At 34.8% G+C, this 18,868-nt stretch overlaps 1 protein-coding gene across 1 annotated transcript in view; it reads right to left on the bottom strand.

Moving 5' to 3' along the window:
- LOC121419513 overlaps positions 1–18,868 on the bottom strand; it is a 331,043-nt gene that overhangs the window by 56,425 nt on the left and 255,750 nt on the right. Inside the window, exons 158-159 of the mRNA XM_041613966.1 lie at positions 18,524–18,661; positions 1,421–1,522 (exon numbers count right to left, since the gene is read on the bottom strand). Of these exons, the coding sequence (XP_041469900.1) occupies positions 1,421–1,522; positions 18,524–18,661 (240 nt within the window). The remainder of the gene's footprint in view (positions 1–1,420; positions 1,523–18,523; positions 18,662–18,868) is intronic.

Here is an 18,868-nt window from a genome sequence, read left to right as displayed (position 1 = left end):
TCATACAAAAGTATTGGAATATTTGTTGCAAAAAAGAGGAACAATACTCTAAAAAAGGGAACGGTTGGCATCTCTGGTGTACCAAACCTACATGTACAATCTTTTACAATCTCTTTTTCAATATAAATAGACATACATGGGTTAGGTTTCCATGTCTAGGTCATATCCCATATGAAACCTCTTTACTAAGAAAATGACCTTAAGCTTGAAATTCTATACTACCATACTCCAACAAAAATTTACCACATTAATATCGTGTTTTGAGGTTTTCACCCACAAAAAACAAGGTTTTCCATTTTTTACATAAAAACAACTCCTCCATCGGGTTAGAAATTAATAAGCTTGTATGTATTTGGCATTCAGGATGTTTTCTATGAGAGCAGAAACACATAAAGAAACTTACTTTACAACTGCTCACATCTGACATTTTAAACAGAAATCAATAATTCTCTTTTTCTTTGATTGATTTTCATTTAACCCTGATCAGATATTTCATCTTTTTTTCTAATAGTTTTCATAATTCAAAATATTTGCATAAGCACATTTGTCCAAAAAGAAAATGTGTTGGAAGTTTTACTTTACTTTTTGAAATATTTTACATTTGCAGTGATATAATAAAAACTTGATTTTATAGGGATTAAACATGAATCAGTTCAGGTGGAGAGTCAGACAGTTGATGTGACATAATCTTCAAATATTTGGATGAATTCAAACAGGAAATTTGGCAATTTGCTTAGTTTTACTCTCAATTTCCTCTCAAGAACCTACATAACCTTGGACATGAAATACAGACTCACCTGCAGATCATGATTTGTGTATTTGTTTGGGGGTCATGAAATAAAATTTTCAGCATTCCAAAAATATGTCACTTTATGGAATATCACCTCTGTTTTGTTCTACTTCTTATTAACATCATTCCAAGACCTAAAATATGGGCTTATTTCTATACAAACATGCATAATTACAGGTATGTTTACACATTCGGGAACATTTCAAACACATTTTCAAAACCTGTTCTTATCCTCTGCATCCTGCAAAGATGTTTTCAACATCCTTTTTCATGAAGTTTCTTTATTAACGAACAAAATATACGTACTATAAAAACAAAATATTCATTTTGACAATGAGTTTTACAGATTTAAAAATGCATTGGTTGTCAAAAGGGGATCAAATCATATATTTGTATACAATATATACTGATTCTCATTCTAATACCCAATGTTTCTTTTTTATATGGAAAATGGAAATATTAAACACAATAAACAGATTTTACATAGCAATATCAAAGACTGTAACTATGTCTCTCAAAAAACACAAAAACAGGGAACTTCATTGAATTCATATACGTTTTGAATAAGCTTTTTAAGAGCAGAATAAAGAAGATTCTAATTATGCTTATAACTGGTGTGACCTTATTTACCTTCTATTTCACAGAATGCCCCATCATACCCCTGCTGACAGATACAGACACCACCAGCACACTGGCCACCATTGATGCACTCCGGAAGACATTCAGAGAGCGCTGTGGAAGAATAAAAAGGGAGATGGATAAATTAGATCAGATGCTCAAATGAATTTGCTTCCGGACAGCTTCATCATATGTCATCAATGGATTGTTGGTGGTAATCATGATCTGAAATATTTTAAGAGAGACACAGAACACAAATCAGGATCTCCATTGATGCATCTTGGAAGGCACTCAGAGAGCACTGTGAAAGAACAAGAACACAGTGGATACAATAGATCAGATATTTGTGCTTTGCTTCGGAACAGAAATTTCATTAATGTACTCTAGATGAAAGACATCGTCAGAGGACTGTGGTTGATACAAATGGGACAGAGATTGCTATTCAAGAGACATAGTTCAATCAAGAAATCACTGTTGATAAACTCTAGAAAACAGTCAGATAGCACCGTGGATAAGAATGAGATGGATGACATTATTCCAGTTGCAGAGACTCATTTCGATTTTATATGGAAATATAATATGTAATTAAATTGACAATTATATAATCCAAAAGATATTCTCATAACACCAGGTATTCCATAATACATTCCATACAGAGGTAGTGTGGAAGACAGTGAAGTAATACATTCCAAATTAGAATGTTTGTGTATACATGATTGTGTGATTAAGACTGTTTAAGACAATTGAGTCACATGATCATTGCAAGAAGGTACCGAGTCACACAAATGTATATGTTTACTTCTTCAATATTAGTGTGTGTATTGCAATCCATACTGTGTATTTTCTATTGTAATCATGTTCTTCATAAGTTTTTTTAATATTATTGCATGAAATTTATTGAATATACAATCATGTTCAATTTTTATCAAAGTCTTTCTCTTAATAGACACAGAGTGATATACAACCCTCAAAATTTAAACAAAAGAAAGCAAGCTTCACATCAAAGGTAAGTACTAAAGGTAAGTAATTTTCTTTCAATGAGAAGTACCGGTACATAAGCCTTATATTTTCATTTAGTCTTAAATTTGTATAATACATTAAAATGGTAAGCATGGAAATATGTCTTGACTTAAAGACAGCACTCGCATCCAAAGATAGTATATATCATGAATACCAGCATCGAAACACTAACTCTCAACACCACTGGAAGGGTTTGACATGATCTTTTTGTTTACAAGCTCACATACAAGAGGGGTTAAGTACCAAAGTCAAGGATGACGGGTGTTTTGTATATCTCGGCACGCCCTCTCAAGATCATTGGATTTCATCCGATGACTTCCTTCATGTGAGATGTATCAGGGGTGGCTTTCACGAGGGGTCTTGTCAGTGATTTGATACAGGCAAATTTGCTGTCAGCCAATGGAAAGCAAGGATTTCAGTAGCTTATAACAGGTGTCAGTGGAAAACCGATTTCATGGAATGCTCCCTCTCAAGATTATTGGATTTCATCCGATGATTTCCTTCATGTAAGATGTATCAGGGGTGGCTTTCACGAGGGGTCTTGTCAGTGATTTGATACAGGCATGTTTGCTCTCAGCCAATGGGAAGCAAGGATTTCAGTAGCTTATAACAGGTGTCAGTGAAAAACTGACTTCATGAAATGCTCCTCAGGAAGACAAGATGACATGAACAGTCATGAGAGAAACTTGGCACTGGGTACAAGACGATGACCATGAAAAAAAATCTTGAATTTCAAAAGAAGACAGCAAACTAGATGCAGATGCAGAGTCCAAGCAAGAGTCAAATCATGAAAGCTAAGGGAAATGAAAAAGAGTCACTGAAGTTTAGAGCAAGAAAAGCCGTTTATCATTCTAATTAAACATGCTCCTCTTTCATTGTCCAACACCATTGGTACGTAAAGACGTGATTGCATACAGCAAGACAAAATAATAATACAAAAGGGTTTTATGCAAAATACTAAAAGTTCTGTTCAATCCTACTCAGCACCAAATAGATCTAACGTGAAAAACATGTGTGATGGCAAATTTCTTGGCAGAAATATAGGCTGGAAGGTTAAAATATTTTTTGAATTCATTAATCAAAGTGGTTTATTAGATATTCATTAATTTGCATTTTATGACATGAATAATATTTATCACAAATATGATCACAACTTATTTTTTGATTATTTTCAAGTAAATCCAAGTAAATTCAAGGCTGCATAATTTGTAAAGGACCGTTTTCCATTTCATGTCGCCTCTCAATCCTACACTTTATTTTATTTTATATTAAATAGATTGCTTGAAAGTAGTCCAAAGGTAGAATTGCGGATCATAATCTCTAAGTAATTCATCTATGGCCTAGGTCACACCTGCATAACCGACCCCAAACCCAATTACGTTATTTCCAATGACAAAACATTGGTCAGCTTGGATTTGGTGTGATGGTAGCATCACAAGAGTCATGTGATGGGGCTGAAGGTCTGGCCTGTCAATAACAAACATCAAACTTGCATCTTTACATCTATTTTGTTGACTTAAATCAGGAAATGCAACTAGAAACATGGGGATCCACAGACAAGGACATTTCAAATAGAGAAGGAAGGGCAGTAGGGAGAATGAAGGATAAATCATATCAGGGGGGGGGGTTCATGAAAAGTTTTGTGAACAATTTTCACTGACTATTTTGCCCTCAGTCAATCAGATTCAATGGTTTGGAGAAGCCTATAATGATATTCAATATCAGCAAAAATGTCTGAGTAGACCTATCATGAAAGACTCCCCAGGCTTAACTTGGGCCCAAAAATACCACATATGAATCAATTACAGATAATAGGCAAGTGATAAAAACTATGAAAGACATCAAAAGAAATCGCAAACTTTACGTAACTGAATAAGCATGGATATTTATGTTGTTTAAGTTATGGCTACTGCAAAGAGATAAGAGTTTAAAAGCAAGCAGCAAAAAAATGAAATAAGACAAATCAAGTTTCAAAAACATGAATCTCCACTAGCGAACACAAGAATTTATATCCCCCAAAAGTAGACTTGTTGGTAATATGCATGGAGTCAGAATAATGAACTTTACATAGGGCTACATGTAAAAGGTTTCACACTTATCCCTCAAAGTTGCCTCTACAAAAACTTGAACACTGCAAATAATACAAACTACAAATAAAGTTGAAAATTGAAATTCCATGATCATTGATCATTCTACTGATGATTCGATGATTCAGTATGTAATATTTATTTGATAAGTCAAATCCTATTTCAGATCATGTAAGTTCCTAGACTTTTCATAATGTGCTGAAAATTCAAAGCCATGAATGTTTTGCTATCCCATTAAATACTGAATTTGTTCATTTCACCTGGACAGGTGCAACCAATTACACATCACACTTCTAAACACAAGAGCATCATGCAAAAACAAAATTGTGAGAGTGTAGAAAAAATATATCAGTAATGTCTAATCAATGTCTAATTAGCCTTCCCCATCAGCGACACGCTTTAATCCAGAATGGATTAAGTGGGTTTTAACTCCACCTGAGTAGGCTTATCTCTTCCAACATGCACTCTATTTGACAGTTAACACTTCCACACAGTTAAAAGTGCAACTCCTCCTTAAAGGGGACAAAGTATTAAATATTGCTTTCAACTGACAAACAAAATCAATTAACTGATTTTTTTCTAGTTATAATGCAACTACTGGTTAAGTTGTCTTAGGTACAATAGAGTTGATTGTTTTGGGTGTGAAGGGTATTTTTTCTTAGACTATCAGTGTCAATCATTCATTTCTTAATCAGTACTACAGCACAGAGGTGACAAAACATTTATACTTTCATAGAGTTGATTGTTTTGGGTGTGAAGGGTATTTTTCTAAGACTATCAGTGGTGATCATTCTTTTCTTTTTTTCATTACTACATTACAGAGGTGACATAAAATTAATACTTTCCCACAGGGGAAACACTTTTCAAAAGTGTGTTAGGTTGACGATGAAAACATTTCTCTACATGTATATTTGAATAATTAGATAACTACTGGTTAAACTTATATTAGATTAACATTAAGTTTAATTAATTTGTGGTTGAGATGGGGGTGGTAATTTTATCTATGTCAACCATACATTTTGGAGAGAGGGATGGAAGCATCAAGTCTAACCAAAAAGATTTTAACCTATAACAAGAGCCAAATAATTTCAGAAATAGAAAGCATGAAGCAAAGCTGGAGAAATATTTCCCTTTGTGATATATGGAATAAATAAGCCCTATTTACAGACAAGATGGCATAGAGTGAAGAGTTTTACAATTCAAAAGATAGAATTAGGTTGAGAGCTGAACTTATATTAGGCATTGACACCTCATCTCCCTCCTCGTTGCCTAAAAATATATTACTAAAGATGACTTCCAAACTGTTTTGGGTCAATGTGAAATTTCACTGTAATCAGGAGTGATTTTTTTATTCAATATCCTCAACTCCTCAACTCCCGAGCCAGAAATTTGGTATTTGTTCATTCCTGTAAAAACAAGGGGTATAGCTTCATTGATGTAATTAGTAGAGATAGATAATGAAACACCCCTTACAGAAATTTAAGCGTGCCGCAGGCTAGTAACTAGCAGGCGACTAGCAGGGTGCTCGCTTAATAAGCGAATGCATGCTAGTGAACAGTCCCTGCTCACTAAAAGATCGCTTAACTATTATTCTACACGCATATTACACGCTTATTAAGCTAGCCGTGTGCTAGTTACTAGCATGCAATAAGCTTGTGCAAGCTTGTCGCATGCTTGCCGCAAGCTTGAAAATTTTACAGGAGGGTGATACACTTTCCTTACACTCCATAGATAGCCAGTATTGGTCTTTATTTGTTTCTGAAAATGCGCCTAAATTGATGACATTAGATGTGATTGTTAATAGAACAACACTGGGGTAGGAAAATAAAGTTCCTTTACTATCTTATGCTAGTCAAAAAGTTTGGTATGTATCCCTTCTGCAAAGACTGAGGAAAAATGCCTCCCTCAGTGAAATTTGAAAAAATAGTTAAAACATGGAGCTAATAGCTCTATGGTTTAGCTCTATGGTTTAAAGAATAACACAAAGTGTTGGTGAATAATGCAGTTTCCTTATTCTCCTTATGCTAGCCAGAAATTTTAGGTCAATTCGTTCACGTAAGAAACAGGGAGGACAGGATTCCATTGATAAAATTAGCAGTGATACTTGATAGAACAACTAGGTGTCGGAGGGTAGCAAAGTTTCCTTGCTCTTCTAAACTTGCCACAAATTTCTTTTTACCCCGTTCATGCAAAAACAACATTAATAGAATTAGCAGCGATAGTTGATGAAACTACATAGTGTGTAGGAGGATAATCAAGTTTTCCTACTCTCCTCATACAAGCCAGAAATTTATGGTTAATCCATTCCCATAAAACAGAGGCACAAATATGCCATCATGATGAAATTAGTAGTGATAGTTGATGAGACAACACTGGGTGTGGGAGGATAACAAAGTTTCCTCAGGAGATCAAGTCCAAATTCTTCCCTTCAATCTACACTGTAGGTCTACTTTGCTCATTTTGTGCTGTATCAAATTTCTTGGACAAATGTATTCAAACCTGTTTCAGCAACCACTTTTACTCCTTGTCATACAATCTACTTATATTTTTTCTTCCTCTTCTTTCAACTTTTTACTCTTCCTTTTCATTGGGATTGCATTTGACACTTGCTTTCATGTTCCTGCCGTTTTCATTTATCCTTTTGAAGAAGTCATGCACAGGAAGAAAACTGTTCCTGCAACTCTCATACAACTACTACTTCATTACCTTGTCATAACCAACATAGATTATCAAATTTGTAGCTTGGGACTTGTGTTTGAGTTTTTCACTGTCTTGTAACACAGTTTCTCAGACAATCTGTTCCATCCATAAACACAAAGTTGAAGACACTCTTGTAATTAAATCAATACAATGTTTATAACCACCTCCCTTCCCCCCCCCCCCCCCGAAAAATAAACTTGGCAGTCATGTACATGTACTTCTTCACAACCCTGGATCTACATTAACCATGGTTCAACTAAACAAGATTGGATCAATAACAAGATACAAGCACCTTTGGCCCACAAAGATATAAACCATCTGTGAAAAACCTACAAAATAAAAAAGAAAAGAAAAAGGGAACGTTGTGATCATGCAACCCAGATTGAGCTCTGACACCCGAACAACTCAGCTAGTGTATGTTAATGACAAGATCAAGAATTAAACTCTTCATGTCAGGAAATTGAATTCTTAATATCCATTATTTTTTGGGAGGTACTGATAAATCATTTTGAGTAGTTTAAAATGTATCAAGAAATAGGATAAAATAATGTAAAAAAGAAAGTTTGAAATACAAATGCAAGCAAACACTGGCTAACGACAAAAGGTTAATTGGAATAAAATGAGAAAAAGCCACAAGAAAAGCCTTACAGTGTAACTTTCATCAAAATCGGATGTAAAATAAGATAGTTATGGCAATCAAAAGTTTCACTTAATTTAAAAAAAAACAGTTGTGTGCTCATCTTGGTTAGTATCCAGATGAGGGGGCTGATGCCGGCACCCACTCACTATATTTCTTTTGTATTTCATTATATGACATATGAAATATCTTGATTCTCTCTTCATTGTCATGTGAAGCAAAGATTTATTCCTCCCTTAACATGTGGAATTGCCATTGTTTTAAGATTTTGTGGCAGGTCAAATTGATCATTATTGCCCTTCTGACCTTATATTTTTTTTTAATCTAATGCAATTTATACCGTGTTTACACATTGACTCGGCTCGGGTGTTGAATCCGCGAGCCGGGTTGAACACTGCGAAGAAGGGATCAGAGATCGCGTTTATACGTACATATAAAAAGGCGAGTTCAACACGGCTCACGGATCTCGAACGGAAGAAGAATTATGACATCGCAAATTAAACGCCGGAAATTCACCGGCGGAATCGAATCTTGTCCGTGCGAACAACAACAATGCCAAAAGTGAAAGCGCGCGCAGTGACCTGGTCAAGAGAGTTCGACACGGCTTTCTGTTTACACACGAAAAAATTGCCGAGTCTGACTTGGCTCGCGGGTTGAAACCTACGATTTTGGCAGATCAAAAAAGCCGTGTTCGACACGGCTCGCGGATCACACTGATCGCGTTTACACAGCATAAAATTGCCGTGTTGAGCACGGCTCGCGTGTCGAACCCCCGAGCCGTGTCACTGTGTAAACACGGTATTATTTTAAATCCCATCAACATATTTCCCATCTAATGCCATGAGCTCTTTGTACTTGAACAGTCTAGACAATGACTTGGGCAATAGCTTTATTATTGCCCTCACCAATTAGAATTTCTACGCTATTCCATGTCTGCATGTGGTTACTGAAAGGATACAACAAATAGACCCCAGAAGAATTGGCAGGTAATAGAGAGTAATTAATAACGTTTCAATTTCCATATTTGAAGGAAACGATTGCTTCTAGATTGCCCTCACACAAGGTGACAGAAAGTTCTCACTTTTCTTTCTTGCATGCTATGACTCAACAATTTCTTTTTTATAGATGTATCGCAAAACCTCTTTTAAGGAAGCACAGATCCAGCAGGATTAGACACAATACCATTTTAGGGGCCATAATGATTTTGCACGATCGTCGGCCTCTCAAAATGATTGTGTCTAATGCAGCGGGATCCGAGCCTGCTTAAAAGTGCACATAATTAGTGATGTATCCTTTTGGAGCCTGCCTCATTCTAGGTTGATATTTCTAATATCTATTAATTTATAAATGGTGTTTGTTAGTTGATTACCAAAGAACTAATCAAGTAATTTTGTATTCATTCATCAGTTACTTATCTATTCATTCAGTCATTCCTTCATTTATTATAGCACTATATAGAGAAATCAATCAGCAAGACAGGGTGGAAAAGTTACAATCAGTTTCATGAAATATAAATAAAGAACAATATAATTGCTTATCAAGCCTTAAAATCAGCTAAAATGGTAAAAAAGCAATCATTTTAATCAGTTATGTATTTCAGGGACTCACATAAACAAGCGATGCTTGCTTGAGTTCCCTCGTTTTGAGTTCCCTCGTTTTGAGTTCCCTTCTTAATTTCTGTTATTAATATTCTGATTTGCTCCTACTTACTTTGTAAATTTGTTTGAAATGAAGAAGAATAAATTCAATCAATCAATCAATAATTGCAGGCAGCAGGCTGCAAATATCAGAAAATGTTTAACAGTATGGTGGTCATGCTGAGACATGACCTTTTGTATCATTAATGCATTGATATATGAATGGCACCATGGGATATAAAAATCAGGTGATGCTTGCCTGACAATAATGTGAGGATTAAAAAATATGATTACCAGCTCTGGAAAGCTGGTATACCGATTTCTAATCCTGGGCCCCATCTTACAAAGAGGTATAATTAATCCAGTAAATTGCAATTATGGAAAGCCAGCAACGTCAACATCTAAAATGTTTTCTAGAAATGATGAAGATTCATACATTCACCGTTTTCTTGACCATTCAGTTTGCTTCTGTTTTCAAAGGACATTGGGCAAATTTCCTAAAGAGAAAATTGTGACATTGATTGATTTCCATATACTTGATATTGATATTGCTACTTACAGTAACTTTGCCATGCAAATGATGCAATGATATCTTCCATGGAATCTTTGATTGACTGTCGGGTATTGCTTCCAAGATGGCTACCATTGAAAGGCATAGTGACATTATTACAACTAAAGAAAGAGATGGTACGTTTCATTTCAAACCGCGCTCATCAATTCACTGATTTGCTGCAATCTACATCTGAAATAATCATCTACTTTTATGAATGTAGTATATTTTTATTTGTACCTTCAAAATATTTTGCTTCGATGTTTCAATAAAATAATATAAACCCTGTTGTGTAATGTCTCTTTATTGCACTGTGGAGCACAAAATTGGAGAAAGAAACTGGTAGAAAGTGAAGACTAATAATAGATTATAGCAAAAGTTTGGTCAAAACTGTTCATATCTTCTTTATCTTTATGATCTCGTGCTTAAGGCCAAGGCACACCTTACGACCAGTCTACGATCTGATTTTGGAACAAATTGCAGTTTGCTAATTTAGTGACAATGTGAATAAAAATTATCTTTGTATATCATGAGGTTCATATTAACTGAAAGGATACTAATATAAGAATTTTGGATTGTTGAAAGCATTTATTTTGGAGTAAAGGCCAAATTAATTTCAAATTGTAGCCAATCATTTACATGTAGATGTGATGTAATTAATTACGACTGGATAATTAAATTCATTTTTATGCTAATAAGGATGAGAGCATAGTCACAAATTTGAACCCAAGTATTCAGATGATGATTTATAACATTACACAGTAAAATGTCTCAACATTAGCATCAAATACTATGATGTTTTATTCCAAAATAAGGTTGCAGATCAAACAAAGTAAAGACAGTAGTCACACAAGAAATTGATATCCCTTTTAATACAGTCATGGATGTCTTGATTAACCTACTTCAGGGTATAAAAGTCCATTCAATAAATCTGTAAAAGATGTTTAACGCCCCATGGGGTGGCATACCAAATCTTCCTCAAGAAGTTAAAATCCAAATGAACTTGACAACTCACAATTGAAATTCATCATCAGAGAAATAGTTTCAGGAAGATTAGTCAGACAAGGATATTTCTTTGTGAGTAATTCTGTATCTGTTTGTGAATTTGATCGGGGCTTGGAAATAAGATGGGGTGAATCATAATTCATTGGTTTTAAAAAGTAAGAGAAATTGTGGAAATCTAGAAACATTATGTGGACTGTATTTCATTAATTCTTTGCATGCTAAATGAATTTCGGGGGGATAATAATGACAACTGTTTCAATGTCATTCTCTTTAATTCAAGATATCCATATTGCACCATTAATACTTATCATAATTATCAAATAAATGTCATCCAAAAACTATTGCCTTTTATTAGCTAATCTAATATAAAGGTAGGGGAAATATACACATGCACATCACATTTGTTGAATCTATCAGTATCACTTCTCTTTTCATTTGCAAAACTGCATGCACAGTGTTAAATTTATGTATTTCCCAATGCTTTCTTTTTACATTTCAATCCATGAACATTCATGCCCTTACAATCATGGCACATAATTTGTGAATTCTCGGTCACTAAAATATCAAGACCATTTTCTTTTTCTGGGGGGAGTAAACTCAATTCAGTAGACTCAGGACACACTTTCTTCCTGATTCTTGAGGGTTCCAGTTGTGGACATATATATGCATAAATAAAAAAAATAATAATTTTGGGGGCACATTGTACACCTTATAAGTGGGTGAAAAAGAGAAAGAGGAATATTTAGTTAGAAAGTATTTAGTTCAAGACTTATATAGAAAAGGGGTATTTTATCTACATCTAGGTTTACAACAACAAAGAAATTTGAGGAGAAAACAAAAGATAGTTGGAATGAAGTTTAGAATGAAATAGAAGACTGAGAATGAAGAAAATCAGAAAGCGAAAATAATAAAAGGAAAAACAATGAGGAATAAAAATTGCTAATAAATGAAAATGTGTGAGGAGGAAGTGGGATAACAAGACAACTGATGTGGAAGAAGAGAGGAAAAATGAGAGAGAGAGAGAAAGATGGAATGAAAGACAAAGTAGTTTGTACCATTATAATCAATTTATCCCCTCCTCCCTCCTTTCATGAGTGTTAATACTACATCCCTTTACACTTTAATCAAGATAAGAAAATAATTAACTGAATCCAGTCTTTACTCAATATTTTTGGATATGTCATGCATTAATTCGAGTTTCATAAGAACAATAATTTCAAAGATGAAAATGATAGAATTTACTTGTTGTTAGGTCTATTCGAAGACAAGCCAAGTGTAGCAGAGAGAAGAAAAACAATCCCAAGTGTTATGTAATAAGCTATTTCATGACGGATTAGGCCTATCTGTTCCTTGTTAAATTTACACATACATTTTCTTTTATGCCTGGCTTGAAAGTGGAAGCCAAAAGTCAATTCCTTTCCCATTTCTTTCCATTTTTCTTACATTGAATAACATAGAAGCAAAATTACAGATACAAATAAAATTAGAAGTTATTTTTGCATTAAAAGTCCATACCAATCTTGCACCAATTTTCGGAAAGCACCTCTCAACGAAACACTTGTAAAGAGTAAGTGGACATTATGAATAGTATACAAAACAGGGGGGAGAACAAAATATAAGCCAAAATTAAACCTGTTAACTGATTTTAATAGAAATTAGATCACTGGTGTTCACATTGAAGAGAGAACTATTTTGTTTTCTATTTCAATCAAAGCCCATTAACTTTCCTCTAAAGTTGAAGTCAGGGGGTCATACTGAGGTGAATTTAATATGCATGACATGTTTAAATTGAACTTCCATCTTTCCCATAGGAAAAGCTCACCCCATCACTAGTTTCTGGTCAATTTAGTAATTTATTAAAGAGGAAAACCAAAGCTTCCTTTTAAACAACTCCCTTAATTACGACCATGTGCACCATTTATGCAATACAAGTTACAAGAAACAATTGTACATTTCTTGCAATAGTCTAGATCTGAAAGGTAAATTGGTACTGTCATACATGTCTACCTGAAAAGCAGTCTTTAAAACATGGAGGTGTTTCAAAAAATTTTAAGTGAGACCTAGAATCGCACTTGAATTGCATTTGCATGTGGGATATAACGAATTGGTTGTAATTGGTCAGAACATGAGCATGGGATGTGTACTACCACATGTCCATCAATCAGATCATGCGTTATATGTGCGTGTTAGCACTTGAGTTGAACTTAATTCTTTGTGAAACACTCCCAGGTGGTTTCAATGGACAAGTTTCTTTAACACATAATTCTATAAATAAATAATAAAAATTAAGGGAACCAAGACTAGTGGCCTTTATAGACAGGTAGACCTTTTATACAGGTGGTCTCTAGAGCAGGGGGCCGTTTCATAAAGCTGTTCGTAAGTTAAGAGCGACTTTAAGAACGACTGGTGATCCTTTCTTACACGCTAAACCATCGCCAATGAACATACCACTTACAACAAGAAGGGATCACCAGTCATTCTCAAAGTCGCTCTTAACTTACGAACGGCTTTATAAAACACCTACCAAGGTCGACTGTATTCAAACATTCATCTTTTAAGACTCATGAACAAATGTCTAAATCACATTACGTAGTGATGCCATCTCGAGTCCCACTCAGCCCCTTCTTCCTTCTTTCAAACCCTTCAATTTCTGCATTAAATTGCATTGCTTGGGTAAGCCATGGACATGGATTTTATTAAGGTGTAAAGCTCTTTATGCCAGTAGTTCTACAATTTAGAAATTATCTGCTACATTGTATTTTGTTTTTCTTGAATGACCCCAATAATTACATAACACACACACATTACCCCCACACTACCAACACACAATGACACATCATTGCCTATACACATGTGGTGAAATTGTCATATTTTGCATTTTAAATTCTATGAATTATCATTAGCAAAAAGAATAATTTCAGCAAAAAGCTTTTCTTAACACTATATCAAAAATCATAAATGGTAGTGATTTTTAACCCGATTGCTAAGAAAGCATAAATGCTTTTAAGCAAGCAACCAGAGGACCGACGGCTTAAGGTCCTCTCTGAGGGACCTGATAATGAGGATTAATGCCTTACCAAAGGGCACTAGTGCACCAATTGGGAATCGAACCTGACGAAAGAAAGAAAGTCTACATCACAAAGAACGAATATTAATATGGTTTGCCTTAACTGTTGGGAGTCTGAATACACTCCATGCAAACTAAGGGGGTGTTGCAAGAAAATATTTGCGATCAATTGCAATTATTCTGTTGCAATTTTACAACTGACAGATCAACATTAGTTACAGCAAATCAGATTGTTTCAAGGAGCAGATTAGCAATCAATCACTAATTTGCAATTAACTCAGACATATGATTAAGGGACCAAAAATAGACTTGCAATTGATTGCAAGTTTCTTGCAACACCCCAAAAGTCTCAAATGAATTAAAAGTCATTTTGAGATTAAATGCATCAAATCTCTCAAATGCAAAAGAAATAAGATCTCTTGTATTCCCAACCTTGAATCACAGGAAGAAAAACCTATTACATACTGTACAGGTAAATTTATTCTGGTACTACCAAAACAGGAACCACAGACGTTTAGCAAGCACGAAAAGTTTTTCTTTCGCACCATCAAGTTCATGAAGAAAACTGTATCCCCTATTGAAATACAATCAAATTACAGAATTCAACCACTATCAAATTTTTGTCATACCCAAAGGTTTTGTACAACCATTTGGTTTTAGTAGACATTATGGTAAGTAGTTTCCTGATGACCAGCCATGTCAACAATTACTATTTCGTATAAACTTAGGACAAGAATGTATTTGGAAAAAAAATCAGCATTGTGCTTGTTTGAACTTCGTTTTATTTATACAAATCAGCTTTGGTTTGGGAGTACTCGTGTTATTACAATCATTATGTTTGGTTTACTTTATTCTACTTGTCCAAATCAACTATTTTATTTGGGAGGACTTCTTATATTATTATGATCCTGGTAACCCCCCCCCCCCCCTCGGCTCTGGACTATGAACTTAGAATCACCAATTTGTGAGGATTGGAGCATTTAAACTTACAGCATTACAGTGGCTTTATATTAAAAGACTATATTTCTTCTAGATCATCAGAAAAGAAAACATTAAAAAATATAAACATTTTGGTAACTATTAATTATTACTCTCCATCTTGCACCCTCCCTCTTTTTTGTGCCAGATCATCCATGATATAGGGGCTGTAATTGAAGATATGAAACAAGTGTATGAAGCATTCACAGTAAAACCTAAGGATTAGGATCTCTCAAGGAGAAAACAATTTAACATAATTCATTTTCCATTTAATGTCTCTCATTTTTTATATCGTATTTGTGAATCATGTGTTTATAAACCTATGTTGCATTGAAAAATAAAGTAGTAACTCATGTTTAAAAAAGGCTTTGTGGAGTGTTTGTCATCATTCATGTCTGATTTTTTTATGAAGTGTTATAGCTTGTGTCTGTTCAAGGCAGCATGACAAGAAATTTAGAATCAAATACACATGCAGGTCAGAAAATAAAGTTGAACTTATTTATGCCTCACAGATAATATCAATTGCAAGTTTATCCAGAATTTGAAGGGAAAAGTGTGGAAAAGGTTGAAATAATAAATAATAATATTCCGCATTTATATGGCGCTTAACACATCGGAACAATGTCTCCAAGCGCTTCACAGATATATTATTACCCCGGTCATTGGATCCTTACATGCCCGCATACAATGTATGCACCTTCTCCACTCCCTGGAGGCATTCCAACAAGAGTTCCAAGACTCAATTGCTAGGCATACTACATAGGCTTTCGCATCCTACCGGGTACCCATTTAACACCTGGGTGGAGATTGGCAAAGTGTGGATTGATGCCTTGCCAAAGGACGCTAGGCCATGGTGGGATTCGAACATACGACCCTCTGATTACAAGGCGAGAGTCAGAACCGCTACACCACGGTGCTTCCACAAATACTGAAAATAAATAAGGTGCTGTTTAGATAGTGAAGATACACTATTTGGAATGACTAATAGAGACAACTTTGTTGAAAGATGAATTTATTAAAATAAACAATACTCAGTGTACATAATTTACAGAAACCCATACACATGACTCAAATTCAATAATTTTGAGATATTATTTTCTTTCATAACAGTAAGTATAATATCAAAGTACACTTCAGAGTTAATGGAATCTGTTTAAAGAGCATAAAATGGCAAGAAATAATAACAATGCACCAATAAAATGCATATTAAATATACATCCAAAAACTCAATAATGTTAGACATGAGGAAAGTACAAACTTACCATATTATACATGTATAAGAGAAGAATTGGATTATTGATCATAGCATAGAAATTAATATGTGATTACACTTCAAATGTACATGTAAAGATACAGAACAATTAAAATGCCTGAATGAAGCAACTATTTTAGGAATACAACATGATCTTTGCAGACAAAATGCATGCACAACAGACATATAAGTTTTATACAGTTCTCACAAAAGGAAATTCCATAAATATTTATGTTTACACAGAGCATGGCACATATGTACAAGAACATTACTGTCAAAACATTGTTTATCTAAAAGGAGGAAAGTGATGAAAAGATGCATCTGCACTGCCTTGAATCAGCAATAAATTGCCATTCTAAACATGACAATTTTGTAGAATGTTCTAGGTTGACACACAAAAAATATGAAAGAGTCTCACTTAAAAATATCATAACAACAAAAAGGGAAAAAAAGGCATTTCAGGTCATTCGTATAAAAGTAATTTATTATTCAAATGTTTATCCCAGAATTAAAGCGACCTTTTATTGACAAATCATGGGGAAATCGAGGCTTATCTCGGAACAGAGGAGGGATTCAAGTCTTTCACTCGGCTGCTTGCCTGAGGGTGTTATGTAATAGACGCCGGCATGTCTGGGAGGTCTGTAGGCGAGCAATAGCTAGTAGACTAACCAACCAGGGGGGTGTTTCACAAAGACTTAAGTATGACTTAGAGTCGCACTTAAATGTCTAGTTGCGCGCAGTACAAAAGGCATGATAGCATTGGTCAGATCATGCCAAGAGGACGCGCACTACTGCATATCGATCAATAAGATTGCGCGTTGCATATCATGTGCACGTCAACATCTAAGTGTGACCTAAGTCATACTTAAATCTTTGTGAAACACCCCCCAGAAGTAAACTGCATGTTTTCACTTTGAAACATGTACCTTCAGTGTTTATTTATTTTGGGTTAGCAATCAAGAGACCTGCTATGAGTCTAGGAATTTTTCTTGGAAACTGGAACTGCGATGATCCGAAGTATCACGAGTTCGGTCAAATAAGTGCTGTCCGAACTTTTATCGCATTAGTCCGACGGGCGCTCATGACAGGCGGATTATATTATGCGAGTCATTTGGCCTTTTGCAAATTTCGTATTGTTTCAAATTTCCCATGATTTGTCAGTTGCTGGGCGCTTTAAAAGAGGTATCCGTTTCAAAATGACGACTGTCAATAACTAGACTCTAATACAGCATAGATGAAGCAAAAACTTCTATCTCTGTTCAGTCTCTCTAAAAGAACTCATAAGTGGATGAAAGCAAGGTTTCTTTATACTGATACAGTTTTCACTCAATAAAATCACATCACCTTTACACTACTGTACAGTACTCAAAATAAATATCTGGGATGGGAAAGCTGTTTTTTTTTTTTCAAGTTGTGTATGGAGATATACATGACTTTACAAAACACTCAAAAGTTTTCAATCATTTTGATTCTCTTAACCGTAAGTTTAAGTCCAATCATTGTAGAATTGAATTCCTATTCAAAACACACATTTGAAGGCAACATTTATTTTTGGTCTAAATTTTATCAGGGTTTTCTGCCCAACTTTGATGTAACAAGAAGGAAAAACTTGGGGTATCACATTTAGCACCAGAATACATTTGAATTGTTCATAAAGTCATGTGCAATTTCATAGACAGCTTTAAAAAAACAGCCCCAGGGATATCATCATTCTTCCTACCTCACTTTCTTCAATATCAAATAATTTACAAAATATTAGGTCGAGAGTAATAGTTTGAAATCCAATGTTCAATGGAAACAGAATATGTGATTGCATGTAACAAACCATTGTTTACCAATGCAATTTCAATGGAAATGAAAGTTGGGTTTTAACCCATTAGGCAGTGTCAATCATTTGATCATTGATGCAACATGAACAGAAACAAATGTTGGGTATTGACCAATCAAGCCCTCTGATTGAGATAACTGTAGTTAGGATAAATTATTATTACAACAATTTGAAATCTGATTATAATATAAACTAGGGTTGAAATTTAGAAATTTGTCATAAGAGGAGAACCTTTCAAGAGAAAAGCAAAGCAAAACTTCTCTTCAATATCATCGGGTTTTCCACAAATATAAATACATTAAGACAACTGTTCCAAATGGTACATGAATTGGAAATGAGGAAGAGGTTACTCACGTTGGACAGCAACATAGACACTGCCCTCTATAGGGCCGGCTATGCAAGTGTAGGTGCCCGTGTCCGTTTCCTGTAGGTTGCTTATTATGAGGCGCGTTTCACCAAGGGAAGGACTCTCTACACGGATACGACCCAGGTCTGCTGGGGTTGGAAAAACAATTACAAGAAGGTGACATTTCAGCTTTATTTTACAAAGTCCATACCTATCATTTTAGATTAAAAACCACATCACTCATATAATAATAATAGTCAGTTCTTGTACAGCGCATAACACATTATGAACAACGTCTCTATGCGATTCCAAGGGACTTGGATATTATTACCCTGGCTGTAGCTCAAGCAGCT

The sequence above is a fragment of the Lytechinus variegatus genome, chromosome 8 (assembly GCF_018143015.1).
Source record: "Lytechinus variegatus isolate NC3 chromosome 8, Lvar_3.0, whole genome shotgun sequence".
Lineage (NCBI taxonomy): Eukaryota > Metazoa > Echinodermata > Echinoidea > Temnopleuroida > Toxopneustidae > Lytechinus > Lytechinus variegatus.
This window is presented reverse-complemented; position numbering and strand designations above follow the sequence as displayed.